Source organism: Leptodactylus fuscus, chromosome 2 (assembly GCF_031893055.1).
Source record: "Leptodactylus fuscus isolate aLepFus1 chromosome 2, aLepFus1.hap2, whole genome shotgun sequence".
Lineage (NCBI taxonomy): Eukaryota > Metazoa > Chordata > Amphibia > Anura > Leptodactylidae > Leptodactylus > Leptodactylus fuscus.
In genome coordinates, this window is record NC_134266.1 from 162,778,978 (window position 1) to 162,797,032 (window position 18,055).

The window sequence follows — 18,055 nt, forward strand, 5'->3', positions numbered from 1 at the left end:
CTGCTTAATCCACTTACCAATCGATTTTACTTGATTCACCAGATTGTCATCGGCTTTTACTTAGCAGTAACTTTAGATACTATGACTTGATATTATAGGGATTGCCTTTGTCAGCATATTTTATTATTAATTATCATTATTATTATTAATGATGATAATCATCTCAGTCACAAATACAAAATGTTATATATATATATATATATATATATATATATATATATATATATATACACACACATATATATATATACACACACACACACACATATACATATTATATTACACACATACACATTTTAGCTTTACTACTGTACGTAGGCCCTATTCCGCATACTGGATATAATATGCCCCAAATTCTAGACAGATAACAGAGATAGAGAGGCCTCAACTAAAACCAAGTGTTTTACGGCAAAGGCATTACTCATCATAATGAAATATTTTTAAAGTTTCTGAAATTCAGAACAATCCCATACTTTTCTTCTTGGATTGACACTATAAAGAATGAACGCTACAGTCTGTGTCACATAAGCCCCCAAACACATTATACTAGGCCTCTCATCAGCCAAAAGTATCATTCACCATGTTGAATGTATACATAAGGCTAAACGCTCAAAATGTGTCTCGTAGTAAAATGGCAGAAAATCAAAAAGACATCTTTCAGAGAGCCTCCCTTTGGGATATGTAATCTTGCATTTCCTTGCTAAAAAGATCTGGTGTGACAGGATGGAATAATAAAAGCCAGGACACAACAGCTGTCCCTGGTGACTAGCACCATCTGCTAACCCCTTCCCAACCCCTCTTAAGTGTACCACTCCTCTTTCCCGTACAGTGGTTTGTCAGCCTGGTGATGCTTAATACCCCTGTTTGTTCCACTCCGGGGAAAATAATAATGACCTAGTTACAGCCATAATAAATAAATAAACATCACAAGACAATGCCACTCAAGCGCAAATGCCAACGCCACCAACAATGGCGCCACTGTATTCAACAAGTTTTGGATCGCAACCTGAAGCCTGGACGACAAGTTCATTTAAGGAAAATTGGGCAGCACATAGATGAGACGAAGAATATTACATAACTATAACATTACTGTTAACAGTAATCTCATATTATTTTGTTAACATATAATCTTATACTGCCAGTAGGAGAGAATATGGGAGGTCTGATCAAGGAGGATTTTTCTAGAGTGTTTAATAGCTTAGCCAAATAGCACGAACATTACATAAATAACATTTATGGTACTCCCTTTGCAGATATGGTGTATATAATCTACACCATTCAACTGCAAAGCTACACGTTTCATGGCCTTTTTGCATCCATAGGACGCTTGGTTTGACAGATCCCTCATTTCATTGTACCTCATAGATTGTAAGCTCTTGCGAGCAGGGCCCTCAGTCCCATTGTGTGAAATGACTTTCTTTGTAATGTATCTTTCTGTCTGTACTTGAACCCTACAAATTGTACAGCGCTGCGGAATATGTTGGCGCTATATAAATAACATTTATTTTTATTATATATATGCAGGGATCCGAGAAAACGGGTAAAAATGGCATATGACCTATATTTTGATGATCAGTGAAAACAGCCTGTAATAATATTGGTCATGTAAATAGCTCCCATTCACATACAGTGAAGTTAAAACAGCCATGTGATGTGATGTTAAAAATCCTCTGTCACGCACACGATTTTTACAGTCGTGTGAATACAGGCTTAGGCTCCATGTAGTAAATACTGTAAATAATACCGGCAGTGATGAAGCAATAGCAAGTATGGGTTGAGATCTATTTAGAACCAAAAAAAATGATTTTTTTTAAAATAATTTGATTGTAACACTAAATGTAGCACAGTAGGAGGCACCCACTGCTTACATAGACCTCAGGGTTCATGCCAAGGCCAGTGTCCCAGAAAAATAGGCAATTTGTATTCCCTTGTATTGCAGTTTTTGTAACGTCTGCACATTTGTGTATTTATAACCTTGGTGTGATATAATTCACATGTACACGGCCTCAAAAAAAGTTTGAGAAAAAAAAAAGTGACCGACTTGCATGATCGGGGTAAGAATTTCAAAATGAGAGGGAAAAAGAAAGTAAAAAAAAATAAAAATTGTGAGGTGCAGAGGTCGAAAATAACCCTGAATATAAAGTACATAGTACAAACACATCAATGTCTCTCGCTTTCAAAGACCATTTTGTCCAAAGCATCACCAGAACCCTTTTGTTCGCCACAGCAGAATAAAAACATTTTTGTCCTCAGGCTTGTGAGCAGCCGTCGCCATGGAAACAAGTTAATAACGGCCCAGCGACTTGCTCAGTGCTGCCTGTGATCCTGGCTGCAAATGTAACACATTCACAGAAGGAGGGCTGGCTAAAACAAGGGGCCACATTATTAAGGGAATCGGAGAAATCTACATTATATATATATATATATATATATATATATATATATATCCCCGACAGCATCTTCTTAGCCAATCAATGTGTGTACATCGACAATGGGGCGAGAGGGGGTGACGTGGTCTGTCCAGTTAGCCCTACCGGGCAAAGATGAATGGAGGACCAGCTTATGAAGCGACCTCACTGAGGAGGTGGACAACAAGCATCATTTGTCAGAGTCGAGCACATGTACTTTCTCGGCCCTTAGGAACCATATCAGAGGCTCTGTATCGTAATCCTGTTTCAGTAACTACCCTATGAGTTTTGGCAGAGGTATAGGATTTAATTGCTTTACCGGGCACAAGGCCAACTCTCTTCAAGCTAGGTCAGTGGTCAAACCACAGCACTCTCTATAATTTTCTCTCTTTCTAGATTTCATTTGGAAAATAAAAAAATTCAGACAACAACAAAAAAAGCTGTCATAAGGCAATGCAAACATACACTGTTCAGGGTTGTAATAACAGCAGTGTAGAAAAGTAGGCGAGCAATCCCCAGGAACCTGTACATACAGTACTAATCCTGTAACCTATAGACAGTGCAAACAGACTAGACAGCCTAAAGGCACCAGATTTATCACAGTGACTGATACTGGATGATAATCTGGGGCATCTCTATACTACCTATTACTTGGCTTACTTTCTGCCAGAATTATGATAACATTCTGATCCTCACTATTGTATTTTAAGCCATGCTTGTTTTCCTATTGAGACCTTATTTCCATCTAAACCCTGCTATTTTGTGGAGAGAACTAAAATTTCATGTGATAGTCTGTTACAGAAATGTGCAAAATGTTAGAGAGCTCTGACAAAAACACAATGGTAAGTGTAAAAATAATAGGAGGTTGCTTTAACCCAAAATACCTTCCAAAAGCCATTGTACTAGCAGCATTCCATATGAAGCGCCACTAAGGGTCATGAAAATTGCAAAATTGTGTTTTTTGCTCAAAAATTTGTGACTTTATCGGTTTTGTGCCACCTCTATCGCTTTCCTGGAAGGGTGTGTTGCAACAGTTGTGTCGTGGGCAGGGCCACCGGTCTTGCCATATTTATGATCATTTATGCCAGTTTACTGGCATGAAATAATCGATGGAATATACGCCAGCTTCATTTCAGTGCAGGCTCCAGACCTGATGGAGGATACGTCTGCTTTATGAGCACCTCCTCATGAATGAGGCATACCCTCCACCTATGCGGTGATATGAAGACCCCAAACTAGTTTAAGAAACCTGAAGTCCAATAAAAGAGACCACTTCCTAGATCTTTATTACATAGAACATTTAGTTAATGGAAATTTTAGCATTAAAATTGAAAATTATTGTCAAAATGGTAGAAGTATTAAAGCAAGTATCTACCTGACCCTTACATCACCCCATTCCACAATTTGTCAGATGTCGCAGGGTTAACCTGAATCTCTGGGTGCTGCAAGCTGCATGCTACCTTATCACAGAAGGCAACAAAAACTGAAAAACGAAAAGTCATGGTTAACTTTGCTACTTCTATATATATTTAAATGGGGTTTATATTTTACATATTTTTTCTTCTCTATGAGGTTTGTAGATCTGTTTTATCCCTTTACATTTAGGCATCCCCTTGTTCACTGGTTTACATCTAAACAAGACAGACAGAGGTATACACATTAGTTGTCTTTCAGAACAGTTCTTGGGGGTGGGGTGGGAGACATCTTTTGCGCTCCCTACCCCATGGTTGTGAAAGTTCTCAAGCACTATTGTCTCTTGAGGTTCTCAGGAAGTGAGACAAGAAGAACTTTTCATATGCAAACTAGGGTACTCCAGAACAGGGAGGAGGGGGGAGCATATTATGTTGAACCAAAAACACAGCTATGCCCTCTGTATGTCAAGCAGTGACAAAGGTCACACAGCAGTGTAGTGAATAGAAGAGGATGAGTATGATTACACCCAACAGAAAATGTCATAAGGAACAATTCAGCATTTGGCATCATGTACTATTACATAGAAATATCTGATACAGATCACATTAGGGACTGGTACGTGGATTGCCTTCTCAGCTGGTAACAATGATATGCTCATGACAGATAAGAATCAAACATTCTCATGGCATTGACCCTAATAAATAAAAAACAAAAAATCTAAAGATATCCTTTGCATTGCAAATTCTTTCAGTACATCAATACTGATGTCTCAAGAGACACAGACAAAGTATTCAGAACAGCCACTACCTAGCGGAACAGGCCGCAACAGATTATGCTGCTTTCCAATCACATGACACTCATATCCCAACCTGGGATGACCTGTGTCAGCCAGATGCTGCCTGGATCTATCTAGGTCCTAGCATGAAGTCACGATGGACTATGAACATATTATAGTAATGAATAAATCCTGGTGTTACATGAAGTATGGCTGATTAATAGAAAACGGGAGCAATTATTTAATACCGATGAAGAAACGCTCCCACAAGCCAATAACACTAAGAGGACATGTACTATAGCGGTTACTAGCCCAGACTGCCTCTGATCTAGTTAAATGTTCAATAAATTGCTTTATTTTAATAAATTTAACAAAAAAATAAATAAAAATCAGTCATCTGTAAGAGACAAACGTAGCTTGGAATGTATTCTAGATAGACACTAGTGAACAGCAGCAGCTATTGACTGCTGCACTGCATGTGAACTCTAAATCTAGCCCATCTCTTTATTTACCTCCAGTACCCAAGGGACTCATACTGCCGCTCATTGTTGGCACTTGCTGTGGCCTTGAACTCCCGTACATCCAGTGGTACCTGCCAATTTCCATTTCTTGTCTGCTGCTGTTCACTGCCAATTTTAGGTGGTAAAAAGTCAGTGTTCTCCTGCATATTATTTAACGTCAATTCCACATATTTATTCTAGCAAAAACTATTGAATGGAAGTTAGCCACAGACATCAACGTTCCTTTTGCTAGACATGAGAATCTACATGACACAACGTATTAGGAGAGTATGACAAGAAAATCAATTAAGATTGGATAATGGTTAGGAAATCTGGAAGATAGAAGAGACAAATAAAGTGGCTTTGCAATGATTGCAGTAACATTAGCTACAAGATATACAGTAGATGTTGGTCTATCTAGTTAGTGTATGGTGTGTACCGCATCCCCCAAACTGCAAAGTTTAGGCCAAGTAAGTTTGCGCTTTGTGGAATAAGTCAGTAAATGCTCCTACTGGCATCAACTTTACTGTAAAATTTTGGACCTAGCACAAACAGTTAATATATTTTAGATTATGAGAATTAGTTTGCTAGCCATATGCAAGGGAGGTCAGAATTAAAAGGGGTTGCTTGGCCTGATTTCTTTTATAGAAGTTAAAAATGGGCAGATATGGAATTGAGAGGACCAGGAGTACACAGCAGCAAGGGACCCAGGAAAGTCTTAAACAACAGTGGCGGGGAGACTGGTTGGGTGAAAAATGCTTATTTTATTTTTTTAACCCATTCTGCCAATTATCTTCCTGTTACCCTTGCTAAAGCAGTGGTCTGGCAAGACAACAACATTTTTATCTTTTACTTAAAGGGATCCTATAATTAAAATTGTATTTTTTCTGCCTACCACGTCAGACTAGCCTTAAGAAAGGCTATTCTTCTCCTACCTTTAAATGTCTTCTCCGGGCCACCGTTCGGTAGAAATCCCGCTTTTCGTCAGTATGCAAATGAGTTTTCTCAGCACTGGGGGAGGGCCCCAGTGCTCAAACAGCACTGGGGGCGTCCCCAATGCTGCCAGAGAACTTTCTCCAGCGCAGACTCCATCTTCGTCTGGAACGACCTCTCTCCGCGTCTTCATCCGGACCTGGGTTCAAACTTCTAGGCCACAAGAAAATGGCCACTTACAAAGTAAGTGTAACTGGCCATTTCCTTGTTGCCGGGAGGCACGCACAGTTTGAACCCAGCGCCAGAAGAAGATGCAAAAAAAGGCCGTTCCAGACGAAGATGGAGGCGGCGCTGGAGAGTTCTCTCGCAGGATTGGGGACGCCCCCAGTGCTGTTTGAGCGCTGGAGACCACCCCCAGTGCTGCGAGAGAACTCATTTGCATACCGACGAAAACCGGGATTGCTACCGAACAGCAGCCCGGAGAAGCCATTTAACGGTAGGAGAAGAATAGCCTTTCTTAAGGCTATTCCGACGTGGTAGGCAGAAAACATACAATTTTAATTATAGAATCCTTTTAAAACTATTGAACATCTATGGGGTTCTGATGGCTCCACCAATCTATATAGATCTCATACTTGTCAACTCTACTAAATGTTTAAGAGACTCCCAGAAAAGCCTGGGCACTGTACATACTCAGCTCTCCCCATTTTTTCAGTTTTCTTCCACTCGTAGGCATTAGGATATTGTTTGACTCAAACTCTTTTTATATTATGATCATAGCATGAGAAAAAAGAAAAAAAAAAAAAAAAGCACCATTGATAGTCTTTCCTACTGTTAGGGCCAACACCTGGACAACCAGCGACACCCTTCACAATAATCACTATCGGATATGGTCTTGCCATCTTGGGGAACAAATGGAGGGCTTTATAATTTTTGTTAAGATTATGGAAAAACATAATAAAGAATACTTCACAATGGGTAAAGCATAAGTTATAGTTTTTATATGCACGGTTTCTAACATGTCCTGTAGAACAAGTTACATGTTATGTGCCGATGGTGTTCGAGAGGTTTTCAAGTGCAAAGCTAAAATATTTTATTCAGGCTTTTGTATAGTCACTGTTATATCAAAGAAATAAAAGGCAATGGGGGAAACACAGATATCATTCATGAAAATCACTCCAAGAGGAAAAGAACGCATTTTGCCAACATTCTAATAAAGGAATAAAGGACTGGACAGCATCAAAGCTTTGATGCTCTTTGGATGGTTAAGTCAGACTAAAGCCTAAGAAGATCAAAAGATTCTGCCAGAATATTGGGATATAAAGAGAAATTCTTGTTATTTTTGGCATCTACCTTTACTGGTGACTGGTCCTCAGGAAACAGTGCTTCAAATGAATTATAAAACTGAAAGCCTAGCACTTAGCAGCTAGACTTCCAACTTCTTTTGAGAAGGATTAAAGAAAAAAAAAAAACATTTTAGATAAACTAGCAGAATGGACTACATAGAGCTGGAACTTCTAAAACTTTAATAATACAAATGTAAAAACATTGTGTTTGACCACTATTGGATACATAAGAAACGTTTAAAGGGGGACTGTAGTGAAAACAGAATCACAATCAATTTCTAGGTTAGGGCAGATAAATTTGAGCGGTTGCCTATCAACAGGTAGGCTCTGCAAACTATGCTGGTAGTCTGTAGTGTAGAAATTCCTCCCTTGTGCTGAATAGGGGAGTACTAGGGAAGTTTTTTTTTTCCCCAGAGACCCTCTGCTATGAAGCTGGGGTACACAAAGATTTCTTTAGTACAACAGCTGTAAATGCAACTATAGCAAGGGATGGAGCTTGAATACATGAGATACATACATGCTGCATAAAAATAAGCAATGATAGCTGCCATGTTTCCAATGTCTTCTATAATCTACATTCATTTGTTGACCATTGTAAGAAAGCCATTGTCCTATTACCTAAACCAATCTTAGAAATCTGGATTCCACCTGTATTCAATAATACGATGGGTGTACCATGGGTGATGCGATGTAACAGCATGGCACAATGAAAATACACAACCACAAGCCAGCGAGTCAAAGAGCATATTAGCAATTTACTATGGAAATTCTGCATATAAAACCCAGATCAGCAGTTAGAAGCTAAGGCAATCGATATAAAGACACAAAATGTAATATCCTGCACACTCTCTCCATGAATGCGCATTACTAAATCATAATACAAAACTTTCTATTAACCTGCATCGCTTCAACAATCTATAGCGCAAGTCACTATGGAGAGCAGTTTCTAGAATTTGTGTTTTTCAGAGACACAAATCGCCTGTTCACCACTACAGCCGTAATACTGCCAATGTATGCTCACTACAAGAAAAATTATCGCAATGCCCATAATAAAGGCTTTACCATACACAGGCAAAGAGGTCCTGTTGACCAGTCCTACAACACTTAGGGGCAGGTTACACTATATAAAGGAGTCGCCAGAATTCTAATATGATTTATGGTATAAACTATGGCAACCTGAGAGATGCTTGCCTTTAGGACACCACATTTTTCAGAAGCTATCAGTATTCACCATAATCCATCATTAACAGCTTCTACATTTTCCACATAAACAGAAGCACATTGTTACTTCTGTGGTTTTACAAATCACATGTATTAGAGAGAAGGAAGATTTGCCACAGAAGATGTCACAGTTTAATAAGATCTACAAAACTCATGACTGTCATGCATCCTTATTAAAGGATATTATAACATTACGATCACCACTGGCGTCTCAACATTTGCTTCTGCTTTGGAAATGATGTTTTTCTGAACACGAGCCATGTACTATAAATCTGAGAATGTGGGGCTTATATTGGAATCCTATATGTTGTCAAAATAAAATGCATGTGATCAATGGCTTGATCTTGAATTTCTATCAAGTATAGCCTACACCAAACACAATTTGACAAAACATGAAAGAAATAACAGCCAAATCAAAAATCTACAAAGCCCCATACATTAACTGATTAAAAAACATATACCACTACCAAAAATATGGAACTAAACTGAACTTCACATGTTATTTGTAGTAAACATTTGCAGAATTCAGTATAGCTGTGGGCAAATGCAAATTACTGATAACATGGCGCCTATAGGATCAAAGACGTTCATGTTATGATGCATTTCCAATTAATCAGGGGAAGGGGTTGTCTTACCATCGTATAATATCCATATATCAAATTAGGACCCATTCAACTTAATCACTAGATTTTGCATCAAAAGCTAAAACACAAACAATCCAAAAAACAATGCGAATAGTATTTACGTATAGCAATCTATTTGCCTCACAAATATCCCATATTTACTTTATTACTACACATAATACTCAGTATCACAAGTTATTTAATAATATTACAAGAGTTATCTGAAAAAAAAAATCTATATAGCCGATATGGCGCAATTTATTTTAATAAGGATGAGAAAGGCAAGACATCCCTCGAGTTGCTAAGAAACCACTTCACTGTTGAGAAGGGATGTTACTTGTATGTATGACTGTGGAATAATGGTGACTGTGCTCAGAAAACTGATCACAGCCTATAACTGCAGCCATACAGTACTCCGAGCGCAGGGATCGAAAGAATGACTGGGGAGGAAGAGACTGTTTTTGCAAATATTTGCACACTATATGTTTGTATGAAACATAGAAAACATATAGATCCCTTATAATAGGATTTAAAAAAAAACACGGGTGTTTAGGTAGTCAAATTACAGATTTAACATATACGCACAAAATAGTAAGAAAAATATAGACACACACATACACGCACAAAGACATAGTACTACAGTCCAATTGTGTTTACAAGACAGTGAAATCTCTCTATAGATCTACAGTATCTGCAATCAAAGAATCCACATTATTTGCACAAGCCTTATGGAAAAAAGATTACAGAAAACAGAGACACAGGATGAGGTAAGCCTACTGGACTGCCAGTGAAAGACCTAACACAAGATCTCTCTGGGTACCTTTTCTCTCTTGGCTTTGTTCTGTCGTTTCCTCTGCTGCAGTTTCCATGGCTGGCTTCATCCCATACACCAAAAATGCTTTTTAATTCCCCCACCAACAAACACTTTCTTGTGTCTTCCTGTGCTGTGGATTTGTTCCCTGCCTCCTATTTACAGCCGCAGTGATTGAGTGCTTCTGTTCTGCACTACACTAGATCACAGCTTCCTCCAAGATTCAGAGTTGTCAGCTCCAATTCTGCTCTCCCTACTGGTCCTCCAAGACTTCTGCCACAAAACAGTCATACGTCATGCAGGACTCCTTGCTAGAAAATGGCCATTCTGTTCTCGATTGTACCCAGACTTGCTGAATGCTGAAGCCAGTGTGAAAAAAAATGCCACTCCCCCCTCTCTAGTGCTCCACCACTCTTCTCCTTTCCACCAAAGCCCCCCTTGTGCAATGCTAATCACCACTCATCATTTAGGGATACACACGTGACACCACCACCACAGGGATGTATGGGAAGCAGTAAAAGAAGAGTTCCCGTGTCACAGTCCTGTGAAGTTGGACCAATCCCTACAATTAAGAGCGTATCCGACAGTTTTATGAACTATTATATGGACAGATCCTCTAGGGGCCATTTTCTCGCTTTGCTTTTTGATTCATGCCATATGCCATTTACTTCTTTCCACTAGGCACACAGCACTGATCACAGAGAAGTACATCTCTACTTCACATACACAGATTCTATACTGACAGTGCTTGCAGACCGCAGCCATGAATGTGGACATGTATTAATAAGAAGTCTCAGATACACCAGATCAGAAATGATCAGACCCAAGTACTGGGAAGTGCTAGATTTATGTGCTTCGCTGAAAGTATGATTTAGGATTATAAAGACGTATACTAAAATCACACGCATTCAGGGTCACTAGCAAACCGGGAACAAAACTAGGCTGCTTCCAAACCAAAGGTCACCTAAAGCTTCCTTCTATTTTTTTTTTACCTTGACTTTCATTGTCATTTAGAATCCGACTGCTATTTGTGACTCATATTTGCAATAGATTGGCGTACAGAGAAGGTGCTCTGCTTAGGCATTGAAGTCTCAGTTTCACAAAGCAGTGAACATGCATGATATATGTATTAGAGATGAGCGAGTAATTTCAATCGAATACCTCCCCTGCATAGTTATTGGTGTAAAAAAAAAAGCACCAGGGAAGGTGGGAGGGGAATTTTTACCACGTGGTATTCGACAGAGTACACCAATAACTATGCAAAGGGAGATATTTGATCGAATACTGATATTCGATCATCTCTAATATGCACCTATACATCTTTCATCTATGATGTGCTGGATGTGTGGCACGGTTTATGCTTGGTTTTTCTAAAACAGAACATGCCCCTTAATGGGGAAATCAGATTATGAGAATAAGCCATTGACAACAAATATTGGGGTCAGAAGTGCTCTGATGATGGCCGCATCCCCTTAATGGATTCTGATTTCTGCTTCACAATGCCATTACTGGGTAAATCCTAAAGGTGAATTCATACATAGCCAACCTGTTTCAGAAATTTCTTTAACTATCCCATTCATTTCAACAGAACTTGAAGAAATCCATGTGACTTCTGCCAAAACAGATCCCATTAACAAGAATTAAACAGATTTTAAGTCGCAAACATTTCTGCAACCAATTTGCCATGTGTGAACACACCTTAAGCCTCTTTATTACTGCCCCAAACCTGACCATCTTTACAAATCTTTGACCTTATTCACAAGTCAAAGATTTATGTATGTGTGCTGTTCGCATTCAGTGCAAATGATGCACATAGCCACTGTATTTGATGCTTCCATTCGCTTTTTTTTTTTTTTTTTTTTTTTACACAGACTGTGAATCCATAAAAACATTCTTATAAAGGCAGACACCAATTGCCCCACATTAGGGGAAAGTTTCCTTCTCAACTAAAAATACAGCAATTTGAATAAATCCCTGGATCAACATCCTCTCTCAAAACACTAGTTGTCTACTCTCGACCTGTGATATTGTTACTTACAAGAAAGGCATCCAGACCCCTCTTGAACTTTCTTTATACTCTAATCCACCCATCCCCTTCTAAGTCTCCCTTCTCTGAAACCTGTTCTAGTCCTGTTATGTCATTCTTATATACAGATACCCAAAATTATGCAAAGTATTCTATATGTGTTCCAGCTAGTAATTTATATAAAGGAACACAATTTGTCCATGTCAGGAGCATCTACAGTATTCCTCTCCCAGTCATCCCTATTATATTCTATCAATAGAAAAGGACCAGATACGAACTCCCTTGAAATTCCAAATCATAGGAATTGCGCTTCCACCACAAATGGATCTTTAATCGGCATTATTAAGCAAAACACTACGCGTTTCGGTCTAATACCAGCCCTTTTTCCAGTGTAAGTAGCTGCATATAGAGCAGAGCCCATCGTCTATAGTCCGAGCAGCACTCACAATTTCCAGTGTTTTTCCGTAACCAGTCTCATAGCTGCAATAAAGTGAACTACCAGCAAGTCATTCATGGACTCCCACTTATTATATTCTATGGGTCTATGAAAATAATGAACAACACAAGGATGCCTTCAAGCATCAAACTCAATACAAAACACACACCCCAAGACCATAAAATCAAAATGTCCTTGTGCCGTCAGTGTTTTCCACTGACCGCATATGTATATGAATAATGAATGTGTGAATGAGGCCTTGGGAAAACACCTTTGACTCACTGTTTTACAATCTCAGTGTATCAGCAGGCTGCCTGCAGTCTCTTCTTCTCACTTCCTGTATTTCTATCCCCCTTCCTGCTGAATGGGACACACAACACTTCTGCAGATCAGATAATATGCTCATGCTTGTATGGCACAGACTCAGTGTTATCTGTGTGTTTATATATAGAGATAACAGAAAGGGCTTTATCAGCAATCTTCAATTCACTGAAATTGTCCTATAGGTTGGTTATAGCAACAATGGGAGGATATGGTCACATAGCAGGAGAACAAAGCAGAATTTCTAAAGCAATATATTTAGGAAAAGGCTTCAATTTACATAAGCTACCAGTATAGATAGGATCCTTGAGATGGGACAACCCCCTTTAAGATATATTCACCGGAACTTTAATAAGGGTGATCTTCACATGTCCATTTTTGACTTGTGTAAATAAGGTTTTACATATCAATTATATTATGTGTTTGATTGTGAGCTCCTGGACGCAACTGTGTTTTACAAGTTGCAGGCAGAGTAGGAGCTGATTCGTATACATACTAGTAATACTAAGATTTAGTACTTAAAATCTGCACAGCAGACACACATTCCAAAAGCATACACAATAGCAAATCTAGCCAAAACAGTAATGAAAAAAACCTGTATACGTAGTCTATTAACACATTTCATATGTGCTGTCTGCTTCTGGTCCTCTTCGTCCTTAGTTTACATAAAATGTAGGGATTTAGATCAAGAAAAATAAAGTTTATATATAAAGCACAAAAAGGAAGTCACTGTAATTAAAAGAAAACTAAATGACAAAATCTCAGTCACATAATAGAATTCAGTTCAGTAGTTTATTAAAATCGTGCACTACATAAAAAAAAATTCATCTGGGGATTGGATTCCTTTTATTGTGCACATATGGCAAGTGTGATTAAGCAGATTGCGGCAGACTATAGCATAGAAATTGAAAGACAACACCGTCCGATACATAGTATGAAATGAGAAGAGAAATGTATAGTGAATACTGTAGTCACAAGATGTGGAAACACCTGTGGATGAGATAGGTAGCCGGCGCAAAACAATACAAATGATATAATTACATATTTTTATCCTGTCAAGCAAAGAGCCCATTAAAAACCCTCAAGCAATGAAACAGATGGCACATAGAGCCACAGAGTTTATGTGGGTGTATAGCAGAGTGCTTGAAAAAGATCTGAGGTTGCTGAAGGACTGTTCGCCAAACAGCTGAGGAAAAAGGAACAGAAACAAGATGTATGGAAAGGGAAGTATGTAATACCATGATAGAAGTGTGCTTATAATCAATACTGTCTTATATAAGCGGCCTTAGAAATAGAGGGAGTCTGTCTGCACAAAATGGAGATCCATATCACAGTACCTTGTAGGGCTGTCAGCACAGTTTACAATGATTATTTCGTATTTAGGACTGCTGCTCCATTCTTGCAAAAATCAGCCTTTTACCCCTATGCAAATGAGCAGAAAAGGGCTTTAGGGGTGTTCCTTCCCACCAGTGGCCTATAGAGGCATTGCTTTCCATCAGTGGGCTGCACAATCTGCTGCTGCTAATTGCTGCTTTGCTCCGCCTATTAACTTTACTATGAGATCATAGTGCACTGGGAAGTGAAGGGAGCTGGTGTCAGATGGGGGTGGGTGAAGCCAGCTCCTTCACTTCCGCTGCAGTGCGACATGCACAGAGATGGGCTGAGCTGTGCAGCAACAAGATCGTGAAGCGCATTGATGGAAAGCCACACCTTTAAAGCCCCTTCTTGCTATTTTACACAGGGATAAAAGAATGATTTTTAAAAGACAGGAGCAGCGGCCCTGAATCATAAATGCATCATTGTAATCTAAACTGGCAGCCCTACAAGGTATTGTGATTCATTTAACTGTTCAATTTTGTGCTGATAGACTCCCTTTAAAGACATCTACCATATCCTACTAATATTATAAAGGTGAAAGTTTGTGAGTTTGGATGTTTGTTCCTCAATCACAGCCAAACGGCTGAATGGATTTTGGAGAAATTACACATACACACACAAACACACACACTGCCCAGGAAAAGGTAATAGGCTACTTTAAATGTGGGTCACTCACCCCAAATCGCCACCGTCACCCTCCAAAGAACCCTCCGGCACGGCTGTAGCAGCTGGCATTCCGCCAGCGCTGGTCTGTGCACGCACCTCCTATTGGTGCATGGCAGGCTGTGGGCGGGCTCTGGAGCAAGGGCTGCGGCACCATAGGTTGGGGCTGAAGGTGGGCGTGCTGATTCAGCAGGGACACAGTGAGCAAGATGGCGGCAGCCCACATGGTCCCGGCACCGCAGCTATCCCAGGCCACCTACACACTTCGCGGACGGCTAAGGAGAAGGCTACTGCACCCGACACACCACATAACAGGTCAGTGCAGGTACAGGGTGTTGGGGAGGGGGTGTCGCGGGGGGGGGGGGGTGTCTCCCTAGGTCGGTGACCCCAGGGATCAACCACATTCCCCAGCTTCATTTCCCCGTCCCCCCGACATCGGCCCCAGTGTAGTTGGACTCGCCTTGCCATGCTCCCCCGCTGCTGTCTCCGCTCGCCCACTGCACATAGGTGTCGGGCGGCTGGCTGCGTATGGCAGGTAGACTGCAATAGAGGCGCCAGTATTCTGCAATGCACTGCAGAATACCGGCGCCTCTACTGCAGTCTACCTGCCTAGGCTGCAATAGAAGCGAAAGACTGACAGGCCAGGGAGGACAAGAAACTGGAGGCATATAAGCGGTTCAGCGCCACCGCTAACAAGCAGATGAAATCGCGGGTAACTGCTAGTGCCTCAAATTAAGAACATATTCTGCAAACTGATAATATAAAGACTGGCTAATATAAATGGATCAGTAGCACTTATTACAGATGATTTCAGCTGGGTGGATATTTAGTGCTGACTGACATATAGTTGGGTGCAGCAGGAGCTTCTAGCATATGCTGGCCTAGGTGCAGTTATAAAGGCAATATGCACATAAAAGGTCCATAGACTGTGCTGGGTAGATGTCTGCGTGACAAAATATACAACTGCCTATATAGTGGCAGCCCTAAAGCATACAGTCTGGAGGGTTGTATAGAACCAAACTAGAAATGGTACAATTTTACAGTTTGTTATGCTAAATTATAAAATCCCCGCATTATGAGCCAGACCCCTTCCATATGGATATATGGCATGTTTTGTTTACAGAAAGAAAAGCCAGAAACTATTATGGAAATATGTAACCTTTTGTAGCTCTCTGCCATATCTTTCTGAATTATCCACATGCAATCTTAAAGCAAACAGGATGTGTGAAATCAAGGAGTCAGCGGGATCTCATGGAAAATGTACGCTAGTGTGAGAGGATCTACTGTCAGAGACAACCACTACTCACCCGGGTAGTGTAATCTCTAGGAAATAAAGATTCATAATAAAAATATAGACAAATGTGGATATATGCCCTGTGTATGTGGGGCACACATACATATATATTATATATATATATTGTGTGTGTGTCTGTGTCACTATATAGCTTGTGTACAGCTTCAGAAAGTTGTGTGCGAACTAGGTAATATGGTCTTGCGCGATAGCTGCATTTTCCCAGACGGACTGCAACTCAGCTGACGCAAACTCATAAAACCATAGATCATCATAGATCAAGTGATGCAGTATGTGAGACAGACTCCGCACCACATTTCACTATAATGTGAAGAGTTGGGTTTCGGGACTGTGGCTTCACATAGGCCAACTGGATTCGCCCTTATTAGACTTCTCTTCCAAGTGAATTTAAAGGGATTTTCCAGGAGGAGGCTATTAATGATGTATCCTTCGAATAGTTCATCAGTATCAGATTGCTGGAGAGGTGGGGGTCAATACCTGGGACCTCCACCAGTTAGCTGTTTGAATTGCCCAACAAGTGTTGTTTCCGCTTCATGAGGTCACGTTCTTCAATGAATAGGACTAAGCTGTAATTCCAAGCATAGGCGTTCTAAAGTGAACAGCACTGGTAATGCACTGGAGAGGAAGCAAGTGCTCATTCAGATGCTGCACCCTCTTCAAAAACCATATGCACTGGGTGTACTGGGTGTCATCAATATATTAGTGACAGAAAGTCCTTTGCTGTTAGCCTTTAGTTTTGGTCCTATTATATCAAGAGTGGCTGGTGATTTGTAGGTTATTGCTGTCAGGAATTCCAGTTTGAACTTCTGTGTTTCCTGTTGTACATAGAGTAGGTAATATGTATTAAAGAGGACCTTTCATCAGATTGGGCACAGGCAGTTCTATACATTGCTGGAAAGCTGACCGTGCACTGAATTCAGCGCACTGTCGGCTTTCCCGATCTGCGCCCCGGGTAAAGCGCTATCGGTCCCGTAGCGCTTTACAGTCAGAAGGGCGTTTCTGACACTTAGCCAGGGACGCCCTTCTGCCCAGCAGCGCCTATCGCGCTGTACAGTGTGAGCGGGGAGGAAGGCCCCCTCCCCTCCTGATAATACTCGTCTATGGACGAGCTGTGTGAGCAGAGGGAGCGGGCGTTCCTCCCCGCTCCACAGTACAGTGCGATAGGCGCTGTTGGGCAGAAGGGCGTCCCTGGCTAAGTGTCAGAAACGCCCTACTGACTGTAAAGCGCTACGGGACCGATAGCGCTTTACCCGGGGCACAGATCGGGAAAGCCGACAGTGCGCTGAATTCAGTGCACTGTCAGCTTTCCAGCAGTATATAGAACTGCCTGTGCCCAATCTGATGAAAGGTCCTCTTTAAAGGAGAACGGTCCTTTTAACCTCAGCTCCTGAGCGTCATCCACCATACTATAACAGAGCGTGGATGGAAATCTGAGTACACAGAGGAAACCCACCATCTTGTATCAATTGAGTTTGACATCTCAAAAGAGGATAGCAAGTCATTTCATAAATTCTAAGGCTTCTACATGTTGTGTAGTTGATGGTGGGTAGGGAAATAAAGAACTGCAGCATTGGCACTTCTTAATGTGATTTGGGGGAAAATTCTTTACAGGAAAGATATTTTTAAGAAATGTTCATCAACCCAATTTTATGGAAAATATGCACATCTGGGCTCTGTGTTACAAAGAGAACAAAATATGCCATGTGTGAATCAACCCTTTAAAGGAGATGTCCCATTTGGACAACCACTGCTCTAACAGAGGACTTGCTGGAAATTCCTGTCGCATGTGACCACGGATTGGCCACAACAATAACCTGGGAGGACCAGACCACGCTGGGATGTATTATGTAGTTCCTAGTGTGTGATAAAGTTCAGTATTGCACCATTAAA

At 40.5% G+C, this 18,055-nt stretch overlaps 1 protein-coding gene across 5 annotated transcripts in view; it reads right to left on the reverse strand.

Moving 5' to 3' along the window:
• GPM6B (glycoprotein M6B) overlaps nucleotides 1-18,055 on the reverse strand; it is a 105,606-nt gene that overhangs the window by 16,354 nt on the left and 71,197 nt on the right. The window contains exons 1-2 of one of the 5 annotated variants that reach the window (XM_075264976.1): nucleotides 10,040-10,439; nucleotides 5,109-5,222 (exon numbers count right to left, since the gene is read on the reverse strand). The exons of 1 other annotated variant lie outside the window; for it this stretch is intronic. In XM_075264976.1, coding sequence (XP_075121077.1) covers nucleotides 5,109-5,222; nucleotides 10,040-10,100 — 175 coding nt within the window. In that variant the 5' untranslated portion in view covers nucleotides 10,101-10,439. Of the gene's footprint in view, nucleotides 1-5,108; nucleotides 5,223-10,039; nucleotides 10,440-18,055 lie in introns of those variants that run through there. 3 more of the 5 variants (XM_075264977.1, XM_075264978.1, XM_075264980.1) reach the window with 3 other exon arrangements.